This window comes from Leuciscus leuciscus (assembly GCF_965113295.1).
Source record: "Leuciscus leuciscus genome assembly, chromosome: 4".
Classification (NCBI taxonomy): Eukaryota; Metazoa; Chordata; class Actinopteri; order Cypriniformes; family Leuciscidae; genus Leuciscus; species Leuciscus leuciscus.
In genome coordinates, this window is record NC_138728.1 from 10477064 (window position 1) to 10500033 (window position 22970).

Sequence of the window (22970 nt, forward strand, 5' to 3'; positions counted from 1 at the left end):
AGCTTTTTTCCGGTAAAGGACATCATCAGCGTGCCATGATAAACTAAAGGCAGAATGCATTTATCTTGAAGGTCGTTGTGTTCTTCAGTAGTCTCGAATAATTAGCCTCAGTGATAAGACAGGCACGTCCACAGTGATACAATCATATATGTCGTTTTTTTATGCATTGAATTAGAAAGGATCAGTTCACTCAAACAAAAGAGTGCCTATGCCTCCTCATCCCTCGGCTATGTGAGGATGGGATCGCCCCTTGGGCAGTTAGGCTAGCCTGTTCTCTTGGAGAGTAGCCTCTGGTTCATTTACTTGTGTCAAGAATAGCCTACTTTTCAGGCTTAGCTGCAGAAAATTTGCTCTGAGCCTTTTTGTAATGATTAATAATAGTTCAGCCATTGCTGGATGATTCATTTAAAGTATTAGTGTAATCTAGGTCCTACGAAAATATTTAGGTGAAGGAGGAGAGGGAAAAGTTTTCCTTTAGCTAACAGTCTAAAATGAGCATTATGTTTTTTTAAACTCACCATCAAATTCAAAATTGACAATTCATTTATTTTTGGAATATTTCAATGTTTATAATAAATAATTTATGTGCAAATCATTCGTTTTTAAATAAATTTCATGTGCCCTTATAATGATTATAAGTTACTTCCCCTCAACTCTTTCAACGACGAGAGTTATGTACATGGTTATATTTTTGAGCTATCAATTCTTATTACCCTTCAGTGTATATTCATATTTATATTGCTAATTTTTTTCTGGTATTTCTGAATGTTATATAGGACTGTTATTATTATTGTTAAGTTTTATATTTGCTATAGTTAAGTGTGTGTTGTGTTGTCTTGTGTATAGCTGGATGCCTTGAATTTCCTTTGGGAATAATAAAGATCAATCAATCAATCAATGTAGCGAACGACAATGATCCAACCATCCAGTCAATTCCCAATGGACAAAATCAAGGCTGAATCCGAAATCGCATATTTCCTTACTATAGTAGGCGAAAAACAGTAATAAACCCAGAAATAAATTTTTATAAACTGTCGACCCCAAAAACTTAAATTTACCCATTCTACCTGCTGATGATCCTGCTGATGCTTCACGTCTTATTGCCTGTATCCACTTTTGTCTCCTTAAAGGCTGGCTTTATTTATTTATGTTTTTTTTTTTTAGCTTGTTTTCTGTACACCTTGTCACACAGCAGCTTTTAGGCATTTTTCTGTCTTTTGTTATAAGTCATAAATGACAAGGAGGCAGCCTCTCGCAATGCAAAGTCAATGGAGACGGTTGGATTGTCCCCCCCCCCCAGTGGGCGTGGTCTTCAGATTATGACGAGTTGCGCTCTGTCTCTTTAGGGAAGAAATGACTGTTGCAACTTCTGTTTCATGGAGACTTTAAGCCCGTTGGCCATAAAATAGGCCTTATTCTTATTTACAAACAAAAGAGACTTTTTATTTATTCATTTTATTTTATTCATTAGCTACTCTTGTGACTGTGGCCCTCATTAAATTTGGCATTACACAATTTCACATTAGGTGAGTTGCCAGAGATACTATTTGACATTATATTGCACAACATTACCAAATAAATTGCTTGAAAAAACAAAACAAAAAAACATAAGACTATCCATGTTATCAGATTAAAAGGAATAAATTCCTTTACCATCTTTCCTAGGACCACATAATGTTTTACTACTGTGCCTCCTCCTCTCTCTGTGTGTGTTAGTGTGAATGGGTCGCTATCTATATGTGTGTGTGTGTGTGTGTGTGAATCGGTCGTGCATCAAGATGGCGGTGGCTCCTGACAGCAGAGTGCTCTCCTACAGTGTTTATAAATGGAGCTCGTACTCCTCTACATATTTACCCGAGTGAGTAACGCAAATTAAATACTCCCGTTGAGAGTCTATTATGCTCTTAAATATACAAACACAGTTCATAACTCTGTAATTGTAATCAAATCCATTGCTTAATCTAACAAACGGGCCGGGCTACAGCAGACGGGTAACGTTACATATACATAAAAACAGCCGCAAATGTATAAACTGCAAACAACACAGCAAACGAATTCTCTAAACGTACACAATAATTTGCATTTAGATGCGCAAAAGCTCAGAAACGGCTCTAAATGTATGTAAATGTATAGATGTGACAGTCATGTTAGCATGCTAGGCTAGGCTGGGCTGGGCTGGTATGAAGCAGCTCATATGATGCAAAAACACGCCTTCAAGACACATAATGTGTTTTATTGTACATGTCTTTATACAGATTGTGATGCTCTTTTAAGAACCTGGCAGGTGTCTTACTGCGTAGTATTTGTTATTTATCCTTAAAATATTAATCAGAACTGCAGTATGATGTAGCCGGTTAGCTAACGTTACATGGCTAGTTTACTAGTGAACTGTTTTTCAGAAGTAAACAAACCGCAAATCGCTGGAAGCAGTTTTAAATGTTTTATTTTTATTTAACGTTACTTAAAAATATCAGGTCGAAATCTTAATTTTTCGTTAATGTTTCGCATCTTAATTACCGTCAGACTGCATACAAGTATTTGGTGGCTAATGCTAAATTGTGGGAATATGACACTGATACTAGTCAGACTATTTTTATCCCCTCTTTTAATCTTCTTCTGTTACTGTTAATCTACATATTATGTAACAACTTTTATGGAAAACTGTATTTCCACTGTATATACTGTTATTTCTTGCTTTCTATCAAGTGGCAGAGTTTCGAGCAGCCTATGTAACGTTAGACAGTTTATGAATCGCGGTTTTGAAACAGCCAATGAGTTTGGTGGTTTTTGCGGTCTAACATATAATATGCATGCAATTAGTGTATCGGAAAATGTTATATTTACATATATTATTACTAATATATTACTAATTTACATAACTTCTATATAATCTTTGTGTTAGAAGTGACAGCTAGAGGCAAATGTATGGAGTCAATATAGGGCCATATATATCTGCAAAATAAAACAATGTTTTGCAAAAAAAAAATATGTTTTGCAAAAAAAAAATATGTTTTGCAAAAAAAAAATATGTTTTGCAAATAAAAATAGAGTATTGAGAAAAAAAATTGCTTTTTTGCAAGCAAAAAAATAATAATTGCAAAAGAAAAGTTAACCACTGAGAGAAAAAAAAAAGTTTAGCAAAGTAAAACTTCAGCAGCATTGACTTTGCAACACATATTTCCCTTTGCGCCGCTCCTTTAAATCCGCGTTTCAGTCATCCGTGCCTCTGCGGCGCAAGCTTTCCTTTGCGCTTCATTTTTCTTTGCGCCTCGCTTTGTGTCCCTGATTTGACGTGGGGGGAGGGGTCAAGAGGTTGGGGTGTGTACAAGAGACGAAGGCGCGTCCCTCTCGTAACGTCATCAGCGCGAGCCCCAGACTATTATTGTCAATAATACATACCTGTGATCCATCACCCGTGCTGCGTTCCAGTCCAAAATAGTCATGCTCTTCACTCGCTAACTTCCCTTCATCTCGTTCACTCGGATGTACGTCATTGCGAGTGCCCACTACTGGCGGAAACTGCAATGGGCTGAACTGGAACGTCCTAAGCCCTTGATCACTTGGAATCAGCTGTGGAGTTGATTTATTATTTAATTTTTTTCCCTTTAATAATTTGTTTAATGCAGTATCCAAATGTTTATAGGTGTGTTTGGGTTGTTTTAAATTTAAAACATTATAATTAATATATCATAGAGTTGTCTGTGTGGTGGTGATTAGACGAGATATGTGGTGACGTCACAATCGTACTGCATTGTGGGACATATAGGTGCCTGAAGTGTACATTTGAAGCAGACTCGCTCCCTCGGTCAAAATCGAGGGAACGAGGGTCTGTCCATATAAACTTCCCTTGTCCACTTCACGAAGTGGAACGCACTTCAAATGGCGGCAGGGATTCCCCCAAGGGGAAGTGCTTAGGGAAGTTCGCAAGTGCGTGTCTAAAAGTGGACTGGAACGCAGCACAGCATGTCTCTGCTCCGCCATTTCGATCGATCCAGTCGGTCTGGGGCTCGCGCTGATGACGTTACGAGAGGGACGCGCCTTCGTCCCTTGTACACACCCCAACCTCTTGACCCCTCCCCCCACGTCAAATCAGGGACACAAAGCGAGGCGCAAAGAAAAATGATGCGCAAAGGAAAGCTTGCGCCGCAGAGGCACGGATGACTGAAACGCGGATTTAAAGGAGCGGCGCAAAGGGAAATATGTGTTGCAAAGTCAATGCTGCTGAAGTTTTACTTTGCTAAACTTTATTTTTTCTCTCAGTGGTTAACTTTTCTTTTGCAAATTTTATTTTTTTTGCAAAAAAGCAAAACAAATTCTCAATACTCTATTTTTATTTGCAAAACATTTTTTTTTTTTTTGCAAAACATATTTATTGTTTGCAAAACATTGTTTTATTTTGCAGATATATATGGCCCTATATTGACTCCATACAAATGTGCTGTAGACTGACATAAACATGCGTTCAGTCAGTGGTGAAGCATATCTTGTTGTGACACCTGTGTACCCTTACCAATTTTGTTTTTGCTCATCTCAAGCTTGTATGCTTTATGAACTTTATCCAGCAAGCAGAACTGTGTTGGACTTGCAGTGTTTTTCCTGGGTCAAAAAGGGTCTTCAGTGGTGGCGAACGAACACGGTCATCCACACACAGTACAAAGTACCCTACCCATGTGAACTGCAAGCCCAGTACTGGCAATATATCCCAAATACATGCAGAGAAACCATTTCTAATATTAACTCATCTTGTTTATTCGTGAAATAAAAAAGAATCAGGGCAGATCATAAAACAAATGTGCTTAGAACTGTTTTATATTTAAAAATCTGTACATTTAAATATAAAAGTCACAAGACAAGTAACAAGAGTCTCATTCACTAAGCATGACATTGCGTACGCACAAATTTGTGTGTGAAATGTGCGTGCGAAAGATTTTAAGATCTCTGGCCAATGAGATAGGCCTATCTGTAATCTGGGTCTGTGTAAAATATGTTTATTGTGAGATTTGCACACTTGGCGTTTGTTTGGGCGTGTTTTATGCAAATGAGCAACCTCGTGCACACGGCCGCTCATTTAGAATACTCCAAATTCACTAACAGAACGATTTTAAGAACAAATTCATGTGCGTACCAACATGAATTGGTCAGTGATTTTTTGACAGATGTTCTCCTATGCGTACAAATACGAAATAATCCACGCAATTATTAGTGAATGAGACCCACTGAGTGACTGATTTGAAAAGTGAACAACAAAGTAACACATTACATGGAAAAAGTGGCAGGTCTATTATTTTGCATTTATACTCCAAGACTTAATGTGGTGTTTAACTCATCAGCTTTCGAATGTTTGCTTGCAGAAATATATTAGTGGATAAACCTAACGATCAGTCTTCCAGGTGGTCATCTGAGAGCAACTACCCCCCACAGGTAAATTCTGCTCCTCTTTTTCAGTGTTAACCTGAGCTGGATAATAGTAACATCCCCAATTACATGATTGAAATTCTTAATAATAATAATAATAATACGTTTATTTATAAAGTGACATTCCCACACTCAAATCCCTACAGTTAAAAATAATTTTACATTTCAAAAGTAGAAATAATAAAAAAATATTAAATATAATAGTAATATTAATAGTAATAATGATAAAAAAATATATTTTCCAAAGGTCTCTGCCTTAATGAGTATTGGCATTTGGGGTTTAGAGCCATGCGTTACTCAATGTGTTCAAAGTTGTTCATTATCTTATGCCTGGTTATGTTGACATTTTCATTCACTGACACTGTGCCATGCTTTCATCTATTATCTTCTTTGATGGCCTTGTACAGACCATGCAGTGCAGACAGACTTGTGGTTAAGCAATAAGGAAATTGAAAGTGCATGTTGGCGGTACAGTAGCACTTGCCCTCAACTTTTAACCGCAAAGGCTTGTGTTTTCTTTGTGTCCTTCCACTTTCGTCCTTTCACTTAAAAAGTGCAGTCACCCTTCACAGAGTTCAGAACTTTGAAATCACAGTTCCTGTCATTTATTCTGTTTTTTTCTTCTTTTTTTTGAAATACTGCTTCATTTGACCACTATACATGTTGTAAATCATTGCAGAAAATTCAATCAATGTTTCATCTGTGGTTTGAATGGTCTGAATGTTGTAAAAAATATTTTTTACTGAGCTCTTAGTGCAGTCGGCCATCAGTGTTGGTGGATAGAATATCTCAGTCAATCTGTGTGAAATATTATTCCCATCTACAATGACAGTAGCCCATTCATTTTTAGGGTCTATGCAAGGTCTGTTTGTTCTGAGCAATACTTTACAAGCCGTGATTGTGGGCTTTTCTGGCATGTTTGTCTATTGTCTACAGTTGATGGAATTGTTTTCATGAGGGGAACATGAGTAATGGAGCCCCTCCTGTTCACCTGCATCTGAAGAGGGTGTTGGCACTCGCGGTCCCTGGCCATCAAGTGTTTTCGTATAAGAAACAAAAACACAAGAACAGAACTTCCTTGTGTTCTGTCATTTCAACAGAAGCGCAGATACTATAATGCATCAAAGTCGGCATAAAACGGAAGTTGCGATTAATCCTTTTTTTTATTTTTTATTTCTTGATTAATTGTGATGTATATATCTGAGCCAAACGGCTTCTCAAACAAGAAAACATTTATGGTGGGACTTGATTTTGTCTGTTGAGAATTGATTAGATGGTTGGATTGGTTTACTATTGCTGTGATCTCATGTGAGTGACAGGTTGTCCCACCCTCAGGCTGAGAAATAAGACACTGCAGGGAGAGGATGATATTTTGATTAAAAGATTATGATATGAATTAAGTAAAGTTCACAAATAATTTGTAATAAGTACTGTGATATTCCATTTAAAAAAACAAGAATTGTTGACATGTCATGTCGACATTTATAAGAAAATTAGGTAAGCATCTGCAATGTATTAGTTGTTAGTCAGTTATTTCTTCTGTGTAACAATTTGTTTCTAGATTTTCCACCCTAAATGGAAAGTGATGGGTACTGTATATGTCAAACTCCAATTCTATTTGAATATTTTAGAGTGTAATTTATTCCTGTGGTGGCAAGGCTGAATTTTCATCAGCCATTACTCCAGTATTCAGTGTCACATGATCCTTCAGAAATCATTCTTTTATGCTGATTTGCTGTTCAAGAAACGTTTATTATTATTATCTATGTTAAAAACAGTTGTGCTGCATAATTATTATGAAAAATGTGATACAATTTTAATTGAATAGAAAGTTCAAAAGAACAGCATTTATTTGAAATATAAATATTTTGTAACAGTAGAAATGTCTTTATACTCTCACTAATGTGTCTTCGCTGAATTAAAAAGTTTTAATTTCTTTAAAAAAAATCTTACTGACCCCATACGTTTAAACGGTTATGTATGATAGTTTTGAGGAGCAGCTGACTAACATTTGAGTTATCATTCACTGAAAATCTTCACCCCGAGATGGCTTTCAAATCTCATTTGTGTTTGTCTTTCATTACAAAACATCCTTGATGTCGAATCTGGAGCAACTATTAGAACACGGAAGTGTGTATGATACTAGAAATAGGTCTAGATTTGCTGTTGTGTTAAAGGTAACATTTTTTAATTATTATGTGTACAGTTATTATTGATGTTACAAATGACTGTTCCTGCGGTGTCAAAGCTAGAACATTTTGGTTTGGAATTGCTTTGATATAACAATTTATTTTTCTGCTACTCAGTACTTGATCTTAAAACTGGAGAGACCAGCTATCGTTCTTAACATCACCTATGGCAAATATGAGAAAACTCACGTGTGCAACCTGAAGAAATTCAAGGTGTTTGGAGGCATGAGTGAAGAAAACATGACAGAACTCTTGTCTAGGTGAGTCCGGATGGAAAATGTTTAATTTTGATATCAATCTACTTACAGGCTAATCTTTATGTCAGATAAGCTTTACAGACTCGTAGCTTTTTGACCATATTTAGAGTGGGTGACCAGATATACTTCGCTTAGTATTGGGGCACCAGATACACAAACATTTTATAAAATGGCCAATAGTGTCTCTTGAGACGTGAGTAATGTTTGGGGAAATGGTTTCTTGTGATGTGATGTGATCATTCACTGTCATTCTCATCTAATCCTAGTGGCCTTAAGAATGACTTCAACAAGGAGACATTCACGCTAAAGCACAAGATCGATGAGCAGATGTTTCCCTGCAGGTTCATTAAAATAGGTGAGTGTTTACCACAAAAGCAAGCTTAAGTCCTGGTGAACTCGTGTGCTGACACATTTAGGGGAAAGATTAGTCATCGCACGATTTTAGAGGAAGGCAATGAGTTGAATGAGTGATTGAATGACTCTGCAAATCTTAGATGGAACAAACAAGTGCTTGTGTGAATGTTGAACTCTTTTGGCAAAGATTTTAATGTCTGAGACAGACAAAAAAAAAATTGTGGGTAGGAAATTTGAAATCAAAATGTTTGTCGTCATATGTCTGAATGTCCTCTCTTGATGCTGTCTGTATGTGTTTGGTTGTGTACAGTGCCTCTGATGTCATGGGGGCCCAGTTTTAACTTCAGCATTTGGTATATTGAGTTACACGGCATTGAAGATCCAGACGTTGTCCAGCCCTGCCTTAACTGGTACAGTAAGGTGAGTTGTGTCCAAACATCCACCTGCGCCAAAATTGCTCTTCACAAAGAAATGCTAGGGTCATATTTCACCAAGAAAATCTAAATATTTTAGGACCGAGATAATAATATCTGTTATTAACCCAAAAGGTAAAAATTTATCAAAATGAAAAATTTTAATAGTCAATACATCATCAATCCTTCTTCCAAAATGTGTTTTTGTCTTACCCTGATTCATTATGGTAGGCTGTTTATTTTATAATCCGGGCAGGATGGTTTTCGCGGGGAATTGCGTACGTATGTCACTTACCCGTGTGTCTCGTCATATCCGTAAATAGAGAGAAGTTGCTCCGCCTACTTTGACGTTTGTGGGTGAGTGGCAGAGGTTATTTGTAACAACGGGCGAGAGAGGTTGACATGGAGCAGCTAAATCTCGAACCTCCGGGGAATCGCCCGTTTAAAAAAAACTCAGAACAGAGGACAGTCTTCTGACAAAAAGAAAACACGACAGAGCTTGTAATAAAATGAGAATCAACATCGGCTTGGCTTTTCCGGAGATGGTGAGAACTGAGGAATTTGAAATGTTGTAAAAGTGATGCGGAGATGGTGTTTTTATTACTCCACAGATATGTAAGGTATTTTATTGAACAGATAAATTGCCTTTTAGCTCTCTAACAGAGTTCATTGTAAAGCCTTATCTGTTGTGAAGGGTAATTCCTCGTTGTATTTCTGGTTGTTGTAGCGCTGTGCTGAAATTTATTTTCAAAGAAGTACCATGTCTATTAATGGGTGTAGCATTAATGGGTGTAGCACGGGGTGGTGCTAGCGCAATGGATAAGACACATGCCTTTGGTGTGAGAGACCCGGGTTCGAATCCACTGTGAGACACCAATGTGTCCCTGAGCAAGACACTTAACCCCTAGTTGCTCCAGAGGCGTGCGACCTCTGACATATATAGCAATTGTAAGTCGCTTTGTATAAAAGCGTCAGCTAAATGAATAAATGTAAATGTAAATGTAGCTACAGTAATGTCTTCAACTAGTCAGCTTGAGATCCTTTACATCTAAACTGGTTATATCTCATAAGCGTACTAGTGTATGTTTTATGAGCAGTAGGATAACCAGATTCATCCGCACTGTCACGCAGAGCGGAAAATGTTCTTCAGCAAAATGCATGCAGTTTTGCGAGGTTTAACCGCCAAAAGTTACATGTTGTACCTTTAAAGATAATCTCCTGAATGTCACTCAACATGTAAACTGAAGTATTAATTGATTCCTTTGTAAGCTTTATTTCAGTAATCAGCGTAACTGTCTTTTTATGCCATAATCATTAACAGGTTTTAAATTGCCAAGCTGTTCCAGTAGGGGATACATTCATGTTTATATAACACTTGCACACCATTTGCACAGGAAGTTTTACACAATATTAAACATGGCCTGAAGGCATGTTACAGTGTTTTGTTTTGTTTTCTGGACAGTACCGTGAACAGGAGGCCATCCGCCTGTGCCTGAAACACTTCCGGCAACACAATTACACAGAAGCCTTCGAGTCTCTGCAGAAGAAAACACGGATCGCTCTGGAGCACCCCATGCTCACGCACCTTCACGAGCGGCTGGTCCTCAGAGGAGACTTTGACGCCTGCGAGGAGCTCATAGACAAAGCCGTGAGAGGTACCCCACCCAGTGTTTCATCATATGGATATGTGCCACATTCATTAAGTAGGGAATGTGGGCATGTTGGTTCACTGTAGGGAACAGAATTGTTCTGAATTATAATCGTGTTATGTGGCCAGCCGAATGTTTTGTTGAAAAAAAGATGATCTACTCTCAAAGATTCTGTTATAAGGGTTTTAAGTTATATTTCTAATATGCCATGCTCTCACTGTTAGAGAAGTTCTGATGTCGAAGAAATGTGACTTTCAATTTAAGAAATTCAATTTACCTATCCCAAAGATTTAGTTCCTCGTACTCTCACTATTTGAATAGTGATTATTTACTGCTTTGCGAAAAGTATTGTTTTTCACATACTCCCACCTTAACTAATATTTGCCTTTTGTACTGACTGAAGGGTGCAAAAATTACCAAGATATTTGATACAATTTAAATTACATTTCTTTAGCTCAAACAGTAGAGCATGGCACTCGATGGGTTTCGATTTCCAGGAAATGTATGAACTGAATATAACTTGAATGCGGTGCACGTCTCTTTGGATAAGTGTCTGCCAAATGCATACATGTAAATGTAATTAACGCAATGAGTCATAATGACCAACTTGCTTATTTTTGTCAGAAACCTGTGGGTGGTGTCACACAAGCACAGTTAAGAACTTTAGTTCCCATAACAGTGGTGGTCATATGTCAGTAATGTGCAACATAAAAGTTTACCTGGCTATGGTTCGATTTGAAGAACGTGTGTCCGCAGAGCACCTTTCAAGTAACTGAATAAATGTTGTTTAAATTTAAGGTAACATTTGAATATTTTGATTTGAAAATGGTTTGCTGTATATATGGTGGTACTCATTGACGGTGATCTAAATTAACTGGAGGTTGTGAATCTCTTGTGATCTTGCTTTTGTAATCTCTGTCACTCATTTCAATAGAAATCGCCAACTTTCATTGACAGTAAATGACTTGAAGCAGAGATTACACAGAAACAGTTCACAGGTTTTACATTGAATGGGAGAAAGTGCAACACGCAATATGGCCACTCTAGCAAAGGAAGTCCTGCCTTCCAAAAAGGCCAATTATCAGTCTTTTATGCCTATGTTCATGATACAGTTTATGTCAGGTGTAATTGTTGGTCTAAACAATTCTTGTATGGCTGAAATCGCTGTCCAGTGGTGTAGCAAAAATGGCCGCTGAGTAAACTTCAAGTCGCTTTGCTGGAAATGATTGAATTAAATTCACTCTACAGACAAAACAAATAGTCTCACCTCAAGTTCGAGTCATTGGTTGATCCAATGTTGCTGTTGTCAGGCTGGTCAAGAATGAACAAACAGTGTTTACAGATTTTTGGGAGGATGGGATAGAAGAAAATATTTGACACACTTCAACTTTAAAGTTGTTCACAATAGCATTTTGCATTATTACACATTTTGTTTTAGTGGTCAAAGTCTAAATTACGGTAATTAGAACCTAATGTACACTTGTTTCCCTCTCAGGGAGCATACAATAGCAAATTAAAGTGCTTTTTATTTGTTCTCTTCCAGATGGTTTGTTTAATCAGTACATCAGCCAGCAGGATTATAAGCCCCGCTGGAGTCAGATCATCCCCAAATGTAACAAAGGTATGACAGCAGGCTACTGAACACACAAGTACTGTTGAGCCATTCTGAACTACACACATCTGAACGCTGGACTCCAGGGAATCCATGTGTGCTGTATTAAATTACTTAAGGGGTGTATTGATATTCAATATATCTTCCATGTTCTTGCTCTTTTCCTGTGTCTTGTTCCTGACACACACCTCTTCATTTACATTCATTCTTTCTCATTTTCTCTGATTAGGTGATGGTGATGATAACAGGCCAGGCATGAGAGGAGGTCATCAGATGGTCATTGATGTTCAGACAGGTACATCTTACGTCAGGTGGTTTATTTGCAAAGTTTCTGATTGGCTGGTTATTGCAGTGCTATTTAGCTTGTCCTGTCTTGCTTGTAATGGAATGCCTGTTAAGACTGCATTTCGCCCCATAGTTAAGAGTTAAGGGCTGTTTTAAATGTGCGTGTGAATCTGTGAGCTTGTTGTTAGAGGAACAATCGATCCCACAGCCCTCATATGACCCTGTACGTTCAGACTGACCTCGAGTAACCCACTCTACCGCTCAGCTGATGCTCAATAGCTCAAACAACTGTCTCTGCTTATCACCATGGCGACATCAGCCTTTCAACCTCAGCTCACAGCTGCTTCTCAAGAATATTATGATTTATAGCAGCTTAAAAAATACCATAATAGTTTTTATCCTTTAGTTTCATATTGAATTTCTTACAAAGGTGTAAAACGCCTCTCACTCACCGACACTTTGTTTTTGTTTTTAATTTGTCTTCGCCTCTTTGTCCGACAGAAACAGTGTATCTGTTTGGTGGCTGGGATGGAACGCAGGACTTGGCTGATTTCTGGGCATACAGTGTAAAGGAGAATCAATGGGCCTGCATATCCAGGGATACAGAGAAAGAGGTAAGAGAGAAAGTGAAAGTGAAATTTTTTTTTTTTCAATTATGACTCAGTTGCTGAATGGCACAAAAATACCCTAGAATTTTCAATCATGTCAAGTTTCACATACTTTGTTTTCTGTGCAAAGTGTGCTGATGGATGCGTACTCTTTCATCTGTTGGTTACTTAGATGGGTATTTTTGACTCATAGTTGGAATAGTTTGTGGATGAGCAAGAGAATGAAATGATTGTAATGAATATGTACACTAGATTGATGGCCTCAATGCTGATGGAGGCTTATGTGACCAAGAACCGCCAAGGACCCAAAGATTTGATAACATGGACCTCACTAATTTTGGATAATAATCACAATAAATCCAGTGACTAGTTCTTTCTCAGAAATGCCCATAATCGTATCCTGGTACCTTGTAAAAACCACTTTATTCTCTGATAAGCGGCTTTCGCACCAGGTGGTTATAGGAACTAAGTTATAGGAACTAGCCACCAGGGCAGTCCCCCGAGAAATAAATGTTTCCCTAGGTCCATTTTCCTGGTTGCTTTCACACCGCCAGTTGGAACCTAGAACTTATATCTTTCCCAGGTCATGTAGTGCGTACACGCCAAAAAGCAGGTTCTTCCGCCATTGTTAATAGGAACTATGAAAAGGTTCCTCCGGTGCAAAAGCCCCTATGGACTGATTTAAAAACTTGAAATAGTGTAATGACAAGCAGATTCAATTGTACGATTTTGAAAGAAGGTTTCCATTTTTGTGTGCAATATGCATCATGGTCTATAGGTTGTCTGAGTATGTGGTGTAAGAGGTGAAAACTATAAAGTTGTGATGTATTTCTTTTAGAACGGCCCCAGTGCGCGCTCATGCCACAAGATGTGCATCGACTCTCAGCGGAGGCAGATCTATACTCTAGGCCGCTATTTGGACTCCTCTGTCAGAAACAGCAAGTCCCTGAAAAGTGACTTCTACTGCTATGACATTGATGCCAACACATGGACCCTCCTGAGTGAGGACACATCCGCTGATGGAGGACCCAAACTTGTGTTTGACCACCAGGTACACATTTTAAATTACACAAAATTATTCAGTATATATGCCCGCATACCACTAGGAGTCTCCCCTTTACAGATTCATGATGAATAGTTCAGTATCTCTCAGAAAGTTGAACAAAGCTTCTGTCTTTCTCTCTCTCAGATGTGCATGGACTCTGAGAAGCACATGATCTACACTTTTGGTGGTCGGATTCTGACGTGTAACGGCAGCGTGGATGACGGCAGGACGTCAGAACCTCAGTTCAGCGGGCTTTACGCGTTTCACTGTCAAGCTGCTAGCTGGAGTCTGCTCAGAGAAGACTCATGTAACGCAGGGCCAGAGGACATCCAGTCCCGCATTGGACACTGCATGCTTTTCCACACGGTTCGTCTCCTTAGTAACGACCCATACAATTTGAGCTTTTTATTACATGTTGACCTCTGTTTTGATTGATTGCATTTGTGGATTGGGCGATATGGGGTGGGCAATATGACCAAGATCTTGAATTACCATATGAGTAATTTTATATTACTTTAATATATAAAAAAAACTCACAATTTTTGTTAATTTAATTCCCTACAATTTTTTTATTTTTATTTATGGGTGGTTTTGACAAAAATTCTGATGTGACAGTTTTGTTTCTCCGTCCCGCAGAGAAATCGCTGCTTGTACGTTTTTGGAGGTCAGAGGTCCAAAACATACTTGAATGATTTCTTCAGTTACGACGTTGACGGTGATCATGTGGAGATCATCTCAGATGGCACCAAGAAGGACTCAGGCATGGGTATGATGTCATTTGCAAACTGTAAATTTGTAAAAGAAAAAAAATGGCTGGGATTCAGTAATACACTTTTTTTGATCGTTCTGTAAGAATGACTCTTACAAAGCTGTGCCCTGTAAAGAAACTCCTTATAAGGAGAGTATAGGAATCTTGAGCATGAAGGTGACATCATGCTCAGAAATAGAGTTGAATCAGGTGGGGATTATGTCACTGCGGCAGCATGCTACACGCATCGGAAGCGAACATGTGATCCATTGCAGCCCTACTGTTCAAACAGCTAAGTCATCTTGACATCATCTGTCTTCATGATACTGATAGACACAGATCTGCTGGTTTGGATGATGGAGATGAACGTTTCTTGTGAGGACTGTCATGATGATTGGTAAATATTGCAGCAAATTCCTGAGCAGGGAGATCATGCTGCTCTTCTGCCGTTCGTCAAGATATTCGCCTCTGAAGACTCTGCGTAAAATACACATTTTAATATTTAAAGCCTTCTTTAGTAGACTAGATATTTGCAGCCCTAGATGAGGTTACGTAAAGTTACGTAAACAAAATAGGCTAATTCTAGAGTCAGTGGTTCTAAATCAGTGGTTGCAGGATTGTGCATCCAAGGGTTTCTAGGTGGTTATTACAGTAATTTGGGTAGTTGTTAGGTGGTTACTTACTGACCCAAGTCTTTATGATATTCCGGTCCCTGCATAAGGGCACAGATCGCTCCCTTCTTGAATATAAGGGCTTTTCTGCATGTTTTAATATGTAATGGCTCAATATAACAGCACCCCTCTCTTCAAGGTGAATTTGAGGTAGCTTACGGCTTTTTTTTTCAGAAACACAGCAGTGTTGTTATTGTTGAAACTAAAAAAAATTGTGATTAAAATAAAATTAATATTATATGAAAAACTGATAAATGTTAACCGAAAATATAAATTTAAAAGCTATTTTAAAAATATTGAATACTGTAATAGTATATAAATAAAAAATAAATACAACTCGTATGAAAACTCAAATGTAAGGCACAAATCAACATTTAACAATACCGATTTAAGTTCTCAGAACTTTGACTTCTGGAGATCTGAGTGAGTTCTTAGAAAATACTTTCACACCCACGCATTTGATTAACGTGATTAACTTACCTAACACACACACTGACGTCAGCTACACACTTGCACACACAATCAAGTCTTCTAACAAAGCACACATTGTAAAACGTCTCTGATCATCACAGAGAAGAATTCGATGAGTTGACAGGTCATAAAGTCTGCACACCCACGTAATGTCCCTCAAATTTCTTCACTTTCTCTATAATCAGTAATTATTGCATGATATTGTATCAAGCTCAGAGGGAAATACCAAACCGAACAGCCAGTTCACAGAGAAGAGAGACTCCGAAGGTGGATGAGTGTGAGAGCTTTGTGAAGCCTGAGAGAGATTGTGCAGACACAGGCCTGTGACACACTTCCTGTTCCCATAAACAGATTGTGTAAAATCTCAATGGGCGACTTGACGCAGTGAGAGAGTATAAAAAGACCTCTGTGTTCTCTCTGTTATCGTGTTAGAGAGAGATGTGTGTGCGACGAGGACAGGGGGTGACAGAAAGAGAACGAAATAGAAGTCTGCAGAGAGGGACAAAAATAAGACTGAACAGAATACAATTTACCAGGAAGGAAACAGTGAACCTGAACAGAATGCTCACAACCACACCTCAAAGGAGTAGTTCACCCCCCAAAAAAACACATTTATCATGTAGTTCCATGTGATTGTTTTCATATCACATGTTTTCATAGATTAAAATGGTCTAAAGCTCTGTTGTGACATTATCATTACTCGTGAATAAGTAAGTAAATAAATAATGGGCATGACTTTGATTTGTTTTGAAACTTAAGAAAAATGTAAGAGAATAGAGGCCGTATGGATACAAGAGATTTGAAACCAGTTACCTTGGCCATCTGTGAGTTATACAGTTTAGCAAATATTAAACAGAAATATTTGACTGAATGGGATGATTGGCCAATCAGAATGAAGTATTATAGAGAGCTGTGTAATATTCTAATTGAATATTATTTGTTAACATTATAAATGTGTTATTTCCTTAGTTTTAAATTAATATAATATTGCATTTTTAATCCTTAATAAATATGAATGCTTAAAAATATTTCATAAATAAAATATACTAAAATAATAATATTAAAATATATAATAATAATAAATATTTAATATTAAAATATATTTAAAAAATTGTACATTTACTCGCAAAACGCAAATGCTGTATTTATAGAAGTATAAAATGATAAATTATTATATTTTCTTTAATATTGATATAATAAACATTAATACTTAAAAATATTTCATTAATAATATATTGATAGAAATGTAAAATTATTTTAATTTGCTCACCATTGCAAGGCTGTTTACAAACAACTACACCAAGCTGCTATGTCATCATGACACTTTAGCCACTTTATACCATCTCTTAAGTATTTAAGTTTAAGTCCGTCTGTGTTTGTATTGCAGTACCAATGACCGGATTCACTCAGCGTGCCACCATTGACCCGGAGCTCAATGAGATCCACGTTCTATCAGGACTCAGCAAAGACAAAGACAAACGCGAGGAGAATGTGCGCAACTCTTTCTGGATCTACGACATTGCACGCAACAACTGGTGCGTGAGTTCTCGGACACGCTCTTCATCTGTGCAACATTGCACACTGCATGCTAATGAGTACACTAGACCTGTGCTTGTACACTGTGGCCCTGAGGACTGCCTGCATTGGTTATCCACAATGTGCCTTCAGGCGCTTCATTCCTGAGGTTTTAGATTGCCATACACTGCCGCAAAAGAAGAAAATCTTCAGTTATAATGAGAGAACATGTTCTCTCCTTACTTGAACTGTATTTTCTCTTTGCAGTGCATTAAAAATGCAGCACTGAATGATGAGCGTATGATGCCCGTAAAAGTATCATACAAAGACCCCTTATATAAATTGTTCTCAGCTTGAATGCACACTCGCATATGTTGAATAAAGCCAGAGTGAAAGGCCTGACTGACCTTCAGAAAGGGAGTTGGTGACCATCAAACAGGAACAGAATGTTCTCTGCTTGCGTGTGGGGCTGGATGCTTGTGTGTTTGTGTGTGTGTGTGTGTATTAAATGTACTTTGCACTTAAATGGGTGAGAAAAAACCTTTGTTCTGTACAATAATTGGAAAAAAAAGTTGGCTTACGGCGTCTGAAAAATTGGTCCGTCAGTGTTTCCTTTGGATGCGGTGTCCTGGTTTCTGTCATTTTGTTTATTTGACTTGATTTGGGTGGGTGCAATTGTGTATACTTTGCTAGGACAGTACGCACAGTTTAGTGTGAAAGACTATCTGTGTGTTTGTGTGCAGGTCATGTGTTTATAAGAATGACCAGGCGGTGAAAGAAAACCCCACTAAGGCCCTACAGGAAGAAGAACCTTGTCCTCGTTTTGCTCATCAGCTAGTCTACGACGAGTTGCACAAGGTAATGTTCATTTCATATTTACCATGGGTGTGGAAGCCAAATGATCTACATTTATGATTACTGTGGTGGTGTGGTTTAGGATTCGCTGGTTAAACAGCTGACCTGATAACCCAAAGTTTGTAGGTTTCAACCCCAGCTAGCCTGGAGGAAGTCAACATAACCCTATTTACTTTCTTAATACTTAATATTCAAAAAATTTGATTTTTTGTTGAATTTTGTTTTACTCAAACACAATATTACATAAGTAAAATGAATTGCAAACACTGTTTTATGTTCTTTCAAATGTTTCTGCAGTATTTTTTTCTCTATTATTATATTACATTGTATTATATTATATTAATTATATTATTTTTGTAATTATAATCTAACAATAAAATAACAATTATATGAATATTACAATAGTACTTAAGTATTCTATAAATGTAATATTAAAGGCTTTCAAAAGCTTATTTATAACTTACTCTTTAATTTAGACTGTTCACAACAAACTGTTTTTAACTGATAATTCATAATTCAAAGGTATCTGGTATCTATTGTGTATCCTTACTTTTCAAAAGAGACTCATAATGATTCTGTATCACAGCCTGATTGTAAATTAACAGCAGCTTTCAAATTATTAGGTTGTAAACTATATAATATATACTATAAACCAAACATGTATACTATACTACTACTGATAAAAACTAATATCTTTAATTGCTGTACTAATTAATCAAAGCAGTGAGCAGTGGTTTGATACGATGATATGGTACACAGGTGCATTATCTTTTTGGTGGAAACCCGGGGAAGTCCAGCTCTCCTAAAATGCGATTGGATGATTTCTGGTCCTTAAAGCTGTGCCGCCCTTCCAAAGAATATCTGCTTCGACACTGCAAATACCTCATTCGCAAATACAGGTACAAATATACCTTTATCCGAGTTCAAGAGCGTTTCAAAATGCACTCACCCTGGCTCTTAAGAGATATTCATTATTCCAACCTCACAGTTCTTGATTAGAAATTGTGCTTAAGAATAATATTTACTGAATTAGGTAGTCTGGTCTCTAGTTTCTCTCTCTGTTTGAAGCCAAAGAAAACTGTCAGATACGCTAAGTTTCCAAATGGCACTAGGAAAGTGTTTAGATATCTGTTCCATGTTAAACAGTTTGTGTTGATTGGTAATACGCAGTTCATGCACTTGCTCCGATCTGTGTGATGTGAATGTAAACCATTAAGACCAAGCTGTATTGTTATGTAATTGCAGTGTCATGCAGCACTGCAGTTAGTGATTAAGTTACAGTGGTATTTTTCCACCGGTGCATGTGATTTCTGCTCTCTTACTGCCCTCTTGTGGCCATATTGTATTAGTTAATGGAATAATAATGTACTTGGGGAAATTCTGTACTCATTTTTCATGTTTGAGGTTTCAGCATTTTTAAACGTTGTCATGTTTACACAGGCTTGTTGCCTTTTGTGTTTTTGCAGGTTTGAGGAGAAGGCTCAGACCGAGCCCTTGAATGCACTTAAATATCTACAGAATGATTTGTCTCTTACCGTGGACCACACTGACCCCAATGAGACAAAAGAGGTTAGGACCGCTGTAAAAAATGATTACATTTAATGCTTAAACGCCAGTTCACACCGATAACTATTTTGGCGTCCACACCAGTGGAAGATATCGTTCTGTTTATTGTAAGCGTGTTCTGCTGTTTTGTCGTCTGCCACTTTAAATGCTCAAGCTCTGGAAGCAAGATGGATTCCGATCAATGTTTTATCGCTCATCAGCTTTTTTTTCTGAAAGTGATCATTTCTCTGTGCTGTTATCATTATAGTTGTGGTGTGAACTCTGCTATTCTTTTGTATTTAGATTTTTTTTTTTATTATATCTTTATCGTCATAGTTATCATCCTTTGTGTGAACCGGCCTTTAGTGAGTTATTAACAAACAATAAACTTCTGCTATTGATTGAGTCAGGATGTGCATTTACAAAAAGTTGATTTCAGTTGAAATAAAGCCGTGTAAGTGCTTTAGTCGGACTAAAATTGAGCGCGTTTCATAAATAAATGTGCTTTTTGTGTGTTTGTTTCCTGTAGTTCCAGCTCTTGCCGTCTGCTCTGTTCAAATCCAGCTCAGACTTCATTCCTCTAGGTGAGCGCTTTGTTCAGATTCATTTGATGAACATGATTGTCCCCCAGTCAGTTGCTCAAATATATTTATTGATCTTTTTTCTTTTCTTCATCACAGGCTTTTCCGATGTGGATCAGACGTACGCCCAGCGCACTCAGCTGTTCGACACACTGGTCAATTTCTTCCCTGACAATATGACCCCACCCAAGGGTAACCTTGTTGACCTCATCACCCTGTAGCCACGCCCCACACATTAGGCCACACCCTCGATAAACCTCTCAGACTCCTCCCACCAAAAACAGAAGTTATTTTTCTACATTTTCCACCCGAGGTGTGCCATGCCCACCTACTGTGTTTTCTCTTACAGATGTAATACCACTTAAACGTCACTGAGACTTATTTAATATGCAGAAATATAATTTTCTACTCTGGAGTGGCAGGGTTGTTTTTTTGTTTTAAAAAAAAAAAAAGGTGTCAGAATTAGGTTTAAATTTGCATATCTGCCAAATTGTGAACTGATTTAATTTTTTTTTAAACGCATTTTTTCTGCTCAGTCTATTTCCGTTTTATCTTTTAAATATTATCTCATACAGTTTGCAAAATAGGTGAGTTACACATCCAAGCAGTTTACATCATAAAGAGGTGAATTTGATTTATGAACTGTGTGATCATCATGGGTTCCTTTCTGCCTTGCTATTTTAAGTCACATTTTAATGGACAAACGTGAGCTGAGCCAGTGAAGGCCTGAGGCAAAGATCCGAGCGCCCTCTAGTGTCACTTCTGATTTGATAACACATTTAGATGAATTTTGAAGGAGTGGTCCACTCAGTACTGGATTTAAATACTGGCTTCCATCTAAACCTGCTGCTGCTATTGGATGCTGCCATGACAGTAGTGCTTTCTTTGACTCTAATAGATTCCATAACCATAAATTGTCATCCACAATTGGAATATAGTGATATGTTCGAGATGTAACATACACAAGAAGTGTTTTCCATTCTGTATGTGTGTAGGAACGCAAATATTAGTAGCACATTCATGTATGGCAACACTTTGTACTTTATAACAGGTTATTTCACTCATATCCGTTAGCAAATGGATTTGCGAAACACTGCTGCAATTAGACAAACCGAAGACATGGATGAATTGAATTTTTGAAGTGTAGATTGCTGTTTACTTAAGGTTTTGGCTGCTTTTGTCCAAACTCAATGTAGTCCAGTTCACATTGCTGTGTTACATAGACTGTTCAGCGGACTGGTACCAACACAAAGGAGCCTTATCGGGACCACCGAAGACAGAAGAGACCCCTCACTATTTATTATTAATATTATTATTATTATTTCTTGGTGAACCTGAGCCCTTAATGTCATGTCTTATGTTCCTTCTTTCTCTATGATGTCATAGAGATGTTTGTATGTGCCCTTCATTCCGTATGAGCTTCCGGATTGTTTGAAATCTTGGACAGATTAAAGTATATTGGACGATAGTCTTCCATATAGTTCCACGTGAGTGTCTCCATCTGTGCGTCTGGATAACTTGGTCTCCATTTGTGCAGTGTTAGTTTAACAGCAGTTGTTTTAGAATTGTTTGTGTCCCTGTGCACGAGTAGGAAGTGTTTGCCTGGCAAAAAACAAACAAAAAAAAATCCTGTAATTGGATCGCTCTCAAATTTGCTGTACTTTTGGCTTCACCCACGCAGAAACCAAAGGCTCAAAGAACCGTGGGACAGCACATTATGTTTCACCCTGCTGATTGTGTCCTCCCAAGTGGGATATTTCAATTCCCTGAACTCAGTGTTCGCTGTAGTTTGGCCCTTGTGAAGTGAGGCGTACGTCTGTGAAGATGCACTTACGGCGCACCAGAGTGTGGAAGTTTGACTTCTCTGTGATTGGCCCATTTGTTTTTTTGTTTTTTTCTGCACTCTTGGTTTCTTTTCTGGTGTGAAAGCAATTTGGTTTATGATTTATGACTTGTAATCCAGGGCTTTCTTTGCCTTCCGTAGCTAGCATTGTCTTTGTGCCAGGAATAATTTTTTTTCTTAAAATGAGGGGGAAAAAATGAAATCATGGATACACGAGAGGATCGACACTTACAACCGGAGACTTTTTTGTTGCACTCAATGCCAAATACATTTTCTTGCTTTCGGTGTACATTTCTGCAGTGTCAGAGATGAAATGACTCTTCTTTTCCTCTCTCCTGGAAACCGTCATCTCGGCGAGCCTCCCTCTGCTCTTGAGCTAGGGCGCATTGAGATGTCAGCACTACACTGTGGCTCTCATGAATGTGTAGAACATATTAAAAGAACTGCATTGTATGTAATGTACATAAAGAATAAAGATTGTATTTTGTTCAATTTTTCCTAAAAATCGTCTTGGTCTTCCTTTAACATTAGACCTATAAAAGCTTAAAGCGTTGACTCATGATTTGAGGTTTTCTTTAATTTTTTATTTGTAAAGCTTTTAAATATATTTAAATTTTTAAATGTATATTTACAATACTGTTCAAAAGTTTGGGTTCAGTAAGGTAATTAAAAAAAAAATGTAATACTTGTATTCAGCAAGTATGCACTAAACTGAACAAGAGCGACAGTAAAAACAGTATCTCAAATAAATGTTCTGTACATCAAAGAATCCTGAAAAAAGCATCATGGGTTCCACAAAAACAATAGGTAAGTTATTTTGAATTGTAATAATATTTCACAATATTTCTGTTGTTACTGTATTTTTGTGCAAATAAATGAAATTAACCTTTGGTGAATATAAAAGACTTCTTTCA

The 22970-nt window shown here is 37.6% G+C and overlaps 1 protein-coding gene across 1 annotated transcript; it reads left to right on the forward strand.

The window, feature by feature from the left end:
• Window positions 1-1713: 1713 nt before the first annotated feature.
• Window positions 1714-22561, forward strand: mkln1 (muskelin 1, intracellular mediator containing kelch motifs). The gene is made up of 18 exons (XM_082166594.1): window positions 1714-1858; window positions 5352-5421; window positions 7722-7864; window positions 8128-8216; window positions 8526-8635; window positions 10091-10283; window positions 11821-11898; window positions 12119-12184; window positions 12676-12788; window positions 13621-13833; window positions 13972-14193; window positions 14464-14593; window positions 17105-17252; window positions 17976-18090; window positions 18847-18986; window positions 19554-19656; window positions 20162-20216; window positions 20313-22561. Exons 1-18 carry the CDS (start codon window positions 1722-1724, stop codon window positions 20432-20434), a joined length of 2247 nt encoding a protein of 748 aa, XP_082022720.1. The 5' UTR covers window positions 1714-1721; the 3' UTR covers window positions 20435-22561.
• Window positions 22562-22970: the final 409 nt, after the last annotated feature.